This window comes from Aulonocara sp. 'chitande type north' Nkhata Bay, linkage group LG11, assembly GCF_057382095.1.
Source record: "Aulonocara sp. 'chitande type north' Nkhata Bay isolate Kocher_YH1m ecotype deep benthic linkage group LG11, A_spYH_male_GT1.1, whole genome shotgun sequence".
NCBI classification, from domain to species: domain Eukaryota; kingdom Metazoa; phylum Chordata; class Actinopteri; order Cichliformes; family Cichlidae; genus Aulonocara; species Aulonocara sp. 'chitande type north' Nkhata Bay.
The window spans coordinates 25,251,702-25,259,495 of NC_141354.1; the positions used below are offsets into that span (position 1 = coordinate 25,251,702).

The window sequence follows — 7,794 nt, forward strand, 5'->3', positions numbered from 1 at the left end:
TTCGGTGCTTTCCCGCCACCTCCTGGGCAGGAGTGGAAGTACCAACTTTAAAAATCCCAACAATATTTTATATTTAAATCCCCTTCTTCTTTTTCATCGTCATCCAGCTGTTCTCTTTATGGGTCACTACTTCGGATCACTTGTCTCCATCTGACCCTGTTCCCTGCATCCTCTGTCACACCAGCCCTCTGCATGTCCTCCTTTACTACACACATGCATCTTCTCTAAAGTCTTCCTTTTACCTTGTTTTAGCTCATTTTCAGTCCAGTCCTTGTAGCTGACTATTCTCAAAGGAATGTGTTTTTGTTTGTTAAAATGGACTGGTACATAAATGGTGCTTGAATGAATGAATTTAAGCACTCAAAGCACTTTTTTTTAGCATAATCCTCATCTGGACCTTCAGCTGATCCATTCACTATTCATTGAAGCCTTATCAGTGGAAGGGCAGCTGTCAAGAAGACATTTTAATGAAGGTAAACAGGGCAACAGGTCTTATAGAGTGATGAATCCAAACTGAAACTTTTGGTTCTAATTGAGAGAGGTATGACTGTAGACACTCTAAACAGTATCTACAGCCATCTGTAAAACACAGTGGAGGCTGTGTCATGTTTCAGGACTGCATTTCAACTACTGGTGTTTGGGATCTGGGAAATTACGAATCCAGAAAAGTATAGCCATTCAATATCATCTAGAAAACATCTCAATTGACACTACTTTAATTTTTAGTATGACAGTGATTTCAAACATACTGCCAGCGCATTGAAAGCATAAGCAAAAAAACAAACAAACAAAAAAACGCACACAATGGAACACTATCAGTCAGAGATTGGCCTCCCCAGAGACCAGGCCTCAACATTATTGAAACAGTGTGGGATCATCTTGACAAAGAGTAGAATAAAAGGCAGGCAACATCCAAAGAAGAGATCTGAATGAACTTAAAGAAGAGGGAAACTAATCCAAAAAGGCTTCTCAATTACAGGGAGTTCTGGCTGTGCTGAAGAATAAAGGTGGTCATACCTTTTTACATGCATATTAATTATCAAGCTTATTAGAATTCTTGTTTCCAAATTTTCATTTATGTCTGCATGTTTTTACACAAAACATAGAGAAGTTAGGGATGGCTCACAACGTTTGCACAGTGCTCTAAAACTATTCTCTCCCTGACCATTAAAATCAAGTTGCATAGGTCCTTCAAACATTTGTGCCCATGACAAAATATTTTCCATCTGCAGGAGTGGAAACTTCAGCCCCATTGGGGAACTAAGTTGAGCCTCTTAAGTGCATATTTTTAAAGACCTGTTATGCAGACTTGGATCAACTTTCTGGTTGCAACTTATAAAAGCAGGAGTAGTCACTGAAAGGAACAGTGTAGGGCAGAAAACCAAAATATGGGCTTACCTTGGCCCAGTCTTCCGTAGCCTGAACCTTTCTCTCTGGCCTACGAGGAGTAATCCAAATGTGAATTCTTGCAAATCAAATTTCCTCATATTGTTCCTCCTCATCTCTCTCTCTTTTTGCACTGGGGTTCTGCTGAACTCCCTTAGATATGTCTCCCTGCAATTTTCTGTGCCCGATGTCCCAAACTTGGGTTTGACATAGTATGCTCTCTTGTGTGTTTATTCCCTTGTTTTCTGCATGGTGGGAACTTCTCAAATTTTTCTAAATGTATAAATAAACACGAAGAGGAGACGCAAATCCCTGGGAGGATTGTGTTAGGGAGGTCATCCAGAGTAAAACCCATACCAAATCAAATATGTGCAGATTTCAAGCTTTTATAAATACACATTTAGAGAAAGAAAAGTTCCACATGAACAAATGCAAGCATCAGATGTCTTTTATTTCTTTTAGTATAAATTATTAGACATATATTACTAGTAGTAGTTTTTTTCTATGTATTAAGCATTATCTGTATTAGTATTGTAACACAATAGTTTGTGAAACTAGACCTGATTTATTAGGAATCGATCACAAAGCTCATGAAACATCCTTTTATATTCTAAATATCTAAATTTGCTAGCCAGCAATGCTTTACAGCTACTTTTATCCTCAGTCAAGAGTTACGTAGCATGCATGCGCGTCAAGACTCTGCATTTTATTAAATCTCCCTGTCCCCTCCACCTGCGGTGCACTGAATTTTCTGCTCAACCTTAGTTCAGCACAGTCACTGGCCAGCACCCAGCACCATGAATTATAGATGAAGAACATTTTGCAGAGATGCTGCTTCAGTGCACGTAGCCCACAGCCAGACCCTTGAGTGTGTGTGGGGGAGTTGATGGGGTGTGGGTGAGACAGAGATATATATATATAAAAAAAAGTTTGGATAAGTGGACAGGCTGGAGGGAGGTTTATTTATTTATTTATTTTTTTAAGACAGAAAGTGAGAAGAAGCAGTGGGCGCAGATAGTGTTTCTCCAAGGGCAGGGAAACGCTGACTGCACATTTCAAGATGCCACCCCTTGCAGTCGATATAGAACCCGGCAGGGCACCGATAGCGAAACAGCATCTTTTAATGCACCTTCCAGATCAGGCAGATATCAGAGAGCCACCTTGCAAAAATAAACACACACTGTCTCCCTTCCAGGCAAAACAACTGCCAATATGAAACACAATATCTCACTGACTTGCCGCCCCTCTCGTTGTTTCCAAAGACACTGGCAGACAGAAATAGACTCCTCTGTGTCTGCTGCCATAAATCGCTGCTGCCAACCACCCAGCCAGCCAGCCAGCAAGCCCTCCTGGCAGCTCCAGTCATCTGCCTCTCTCCCACCCCTCCATTTCTTCCCTTACTTTTAATGGAGCCATATTTTCTCGAGTCAGGCTGTGGCTGCTGATCTGTGCTTGTCAATACGTTTCCTCTTGTTAATTTTCTGCTTGGATGTACGTCCTCGTTGCTCTAATAGTCTGACTGTATCTCACTGTTGTTCTCGTTGTACTGGCATGTGTGTTTTCCCTCTCTCGCTCCTTTGCTCTCCCTCCCCATATTGATGTGTTTGTGCTGTATGTCATTAATTTTGTTTCTCTCCTTCTAACGCCGTCTTTCGCTCTTATTTCAATTTCACAGAGGTCTTTTTGTTCCTGCTCTGTCCTATACACAGAAAACTGGAATGTACCAAAACCACGCTAAAGACACCAACAACAACTGCCAAAAAAGCCTTCTCTGTGGTCAAAAGGTAAGCTTCGAGTTCTATGGTTTCCACCTGCTGCTGTGTTTGGAACAGTTGAGAGCAGATACATTACCTCTTGAACGTTCTTTATTTTTAGCTTCCTGTTTTTTTAAACTGTTTGCAGTAGGATTCCTGTTCTCTTTGTATTTTATCTGCAAGGTTATGTCTCCTTTGTGTGTGTGTGTGTTACAGGAAAAGCTCATCCAGGCTATTAAAAGAATCAAGCATGAGGTAGATGAGTGCAGAGAAGCAGAAAGAGAGACATACATAGAATCAGTGGAAGTAGAGGTACCATCCCCGCCTTATTCATTATCTTTTATCTCTTTTTACACACAATTATTTCAGTTTATTGCAGACTAATTGAGTGTGCTGAAGCCAGCATTGGTTAAACACAGAAACCCTTCAGTTTGACCTACATACTAAATTTCTTTCTTTCCATTTTCCCTGATTTATCTTTCAGAACAGGTTTGATGACCTAGAAAGGGAAATCAGAGCAGAGTTTCAGAACCTCCACCGCTTCCTGGATGAGGAGGAGTGGAGGGACCTGGAGCGACTGAGGAGGGAGAGACAGAAGCAACTGAAACAGCTGAAGGAGAGAGAGAAGAAGATAGCGGGGCAAGGGCGAGACCTGGAAAAAGCCATCGCAGTGCTCAACAACAAGCTGACTGAGGAGGACAGTCCTAAGCTGATCAAAGTGAGGAAGAGTGTCACTGAATAAGAAGACACGACATGTGATTGTTAATTAAACTTGGGCTTTTATGAACTTGACTCTAATTATACTCTGCAAAGCTGTGGTGTGTTGATAGGCAGGGTTTATGTGTGTGGTGAGGAGCAGCAGCAATACAGTGCTTTATCTAGAGCCACTGTTTTCCACCCTGCTCCTTTGACACACTCGCCTTAGAGTAAAAATAACTTTCTATAATTGTTCATCCTCTTTAAACACTTTCACAGTTAGAGCATGCATGTTTACAAAGGGCCACCCTTACACAACACCACTTTACTGGCACTTATTTGATCAATAAGTATTACATTAGATTCGATTGATTTGATTAAAAAGCAGTTTCTCATTTAGAAAACAAAAGCCCAAACAGCAGACCCGTGTCCAAATACAAAGCTTTCTATGAGAAAAGTGCTCTGTTATGTTGTTTTAACTAATCAAGGCTGAATTCTTTTCTTGTAGGAAATTCAAGATCTCATTAAAAGGTACGTTTTCTCAGTAGCGTGACTTTAGTAAATAATCTGAATCTTGACATTGCCTCTTAACTCATTTATCCTGTGTGTATGGACGTTTAGCATCTGTGAGACTGTCTTACAGATGGACCTCCTACCATTTAGTCCTTCCCTCTGTGTCCTAACAGATCTCAGGTCAGCTTTGTTCTCCCAGCGGAGGTGGACACAGAGGTTCGCTCTGGCCAGTTTGTCGGTCCCATCCAGTACAGAATATGGAAACACATGAAAAGCTGCCTCTACCCAAGTATTTCCATACAGCATCATTCATTCGATGCAATACACATGTGAATAAGCAGCATCAGTCACTGTCCTCAATCTGTTTCTGTTTCTAGATATTACATCAGTGACCTTTGACCCTGAAACAGCACACCCGAATCTGACTCTCTCCCAGTCCTGCACTTCAGTTTGGTTCGATGAGGATAAAGACACAAAAGACTTCCAGGCCAACCCGCGGCAGTTTCACTATTACTACTGCTTGCTGGGCCGTGAGGGCTTCACCACAGGGCGACACTACTGGGAGGTCGAGGTTGGGAGCAAGACGGCGTGGAGGCTGGGTGTGGCAAGAGAAGACGTCCCAAGAGGGGAGATGTCTGCCACAGGCACCTCCAACGGCCTGTGGACCTTGGCACTGAAGAGCGGCTCTATCCTAGCCTGCACTGACCCAGACCCGATAAAGATCAAGGTGTCGCTCTGCCTCGTCCGCATTGGCGTGTTCTTGGACTGTGAAAAGGAGGAGGTGACTTTTTATAATGCCCTTACCATGGCACCAATCTACACCTTCTCCATGGGCACTGTGGAGGTTCCTCTGTTTCCCTTCTACAACCCATGTGACACAGATTATGGAAAGAATATGGCACCACTGAACATCTTTATCCCTTCCCTATAAGAAGCTGTTCAGCTGGAACCGAACATTAAGACATTTGCAGAATTAATTGCCAATGATTTCATCATGATTTTTCATTTTTGAAGCACCTCTCCAACTGGATTACTTAACATCTTACTCAAAAGTATAATAGCTAGATGAGTCAAAAATAAAATTAATAGTTGCTACAGTGATTCTATTGTGTCTCTCATTTTAAGAAGAAGAGAGTCCCTCTCATTGATTATGCACTTATTTCCTGGTAAAAGAGGGTATAAATGGAAAAACTCAGTTTATGAAATAAACACAGGTCACTGCTTCTGTAACTTTCCTTCACTCTTTAAGGTTGTCATTTGCAGCCAATCTGGAGCTTCAGGATCCACAGCAGGTGTAAACAGAGCTGTGATGTTCTTACCTTTGGCCTACATATAAATAGCTCTGTGTCCTGTGTCCTGGGGCAGCTATGGAAGCTCAAAACGCACCAGAGGGGATTAATGTGGTCAGAAAGTGACATGTGTTCCCCACAACAAATCACGGCTGGCATTGTGTGAGATCTCCGCTTGGTGGGATAGCCCTGAGACGGCACTGTCCTTCTGAAAGGTTGTTAATTGCAGAGAAAGAAAAACTAAGACAGCAAGGCAGCAGATGTCATAATCTTTTGTTTATTCTTAGTATTCCTTTAGACATGAAATAAAGATATTGTCTTTACAAAACATCTGTGTGAAGTGTTGTGCAAAAAGGGAGTACAGAGAGAGAGAGAGAGACCATGTGAGACATCACACCACAACCAGGCCAGGAGCAGGAATTAGAGAGGATCAGAGCAGAGACAACTCACATAGTGCAAGGAGTACCAGTGGTCTTAAAAGTGGTGGGGGTTTTCTCTAATCAGAGGTGGGTATGAAACCACAATCCCTCTGGCACCAATTAGCTGTAATAACTCTTCCTTCCACTCACCGTCTGCCTCTCTCACACTCATACTCACTCTAAGTGGCTTTCTATTGCAATCACTGACAGCACACAGTAGTGGCGTTGTGTGGAAATGTAGTTTTAGCCACCTCTCATTAACCACTCACAACAACATAACCCAAACCCACACAAAGCTTTGTCATTCATCTGCTGCTATCATGAACTCACTCACAAACTCCAAACTAACCCATAGACACTGTTAATGGAAACATGCTTTGCTTGTATGCTGCCTACAATTAAATCAGACTCTTTTCATCTCTTTTAGAGCCCAACCAACAAAAGAGTTTAAAGACCGGAAGCAATACTTGGTAATTTAAAAATGCTTTTTTCTTTCAGACACATCAATCATAAAGCAGGAACTTCAGTAACACTTGAGGGAAGATGAACAACTTTAATAATTGACCAACGCGTTTCGGCTTGTGGCCTTCATCAGGGTCATAGTAAATCATTGTAAAAAATTGCTTAAATACAAGACAGGAAACAGAAAAAAAAAATCAAATTAACCAGTCAAAACTTCATAGATAGGTCAGCTGACATATAATAGGTATTGGTTAATTGGCTAAGTTACGCCCAAGTAAATACCAGACTAGATCATTTACTTGGGCGTAACTTAGCCAATTAACCAATACCTATTATATGTCAGCTGACCTATCTATGAAGTTTTGACTGGTTAATTTGATTTTTTTTTCTGTTTCCTGTCTTGTATTTAAGCAACAGCTTTCTGGGTTGACCTCTGTAAACACTTTCCTGCTGATTTTATGACTCAGTCACAGATTTTGAGTAATACTGAAGAAAAATCTTTCTGGTGATATGTCGGTCAGGCTCTAATCACTTTGATCACACACATTTCTTTCACATTAACACATCGTAGGTTAGCCGGCAATTTTTGCTTTGTTCATTCAGGTGTGCAAACTGCATATTCTGGATCAGTGAACATCCTCCTCACTAAAAAGGTGCCATTAGAATGCGGCTAACGACAGAGCACAGGCCAACTATCCAATATACATTTTAGGCACTAAAACAAAGACAAAGAGTCACTTGAATATCTCAGAGTTACAATACGTTTTTACAATATTCTTGTGGCTTCCATCACATTCACACTCATGATTTAAAACACTGCACTTTTTGTTTTTTTCTCTTCACACTGCAAGACGACTGAAGCAGGCACATGGATACTTTGCTCACAACAAATGGAGAAGCACACATAAGAGTTTCATTTCTGTACAAACTCCCTGTGCATAGATTCAGCACACACTCGCTCATATATCACACGCACACTTATAGATACATGCATCATAGGCATACGGACTTTAAAACGCACACAACGATGGCGACATTAAAAACACCACTGCTGTATTCGCGCACACTGACACAACGTCTGGACGATAGAAGCGGAACGTGCCGTGGGCATGCTGCAGTCAATGCTGTAAATGACACTGGTTAAACATTATTAATATGTAAATAGTGTGAGAGATACGGTGTGCTGACAGCAGCGGATAATAACTGGTCTAAAATAGGCTAATACAGTCTCGATGGGAATTTACAATATTTGGAAGTTGATTTAGTTCAATACAT

General features: G+C 41.4%; 1 protein-coding gene across 1 annotated transcript; it reads left to right on the top strand.

Moving 5' to 3' along the window:
- The first annotated feature begins 2,713 nt into the window (after nt 1–2,713).
- Nucleotides 2,714–5,938, top strand: LOC147319057 (zinc-binding protein A33). The gene is made up of 7 exons (XM_086311349.1): nt 2,714–2,877; nt 3,062–3,170; nt 3,357–3,452; nt 3,625–3,858; nt 4,345–4,367; nt 4,523–4,638; nt 4,727–5,938. Exons 2-7 carry the CDS (start codon nt 3,105–3,107, stop codon nt 5,278–5,280), a joined length of 1,089 nt encoding a protein of 362 aa, XP_086167475.1. The 5' UTR covers nt 2,714–2,877; nt 3,062–3,104; the 3' UTR covers nt 5,281–5,938.
- The last annotated feature ends 1,856 nt before the right edge of the window (nt 5,939–7,794 follow it).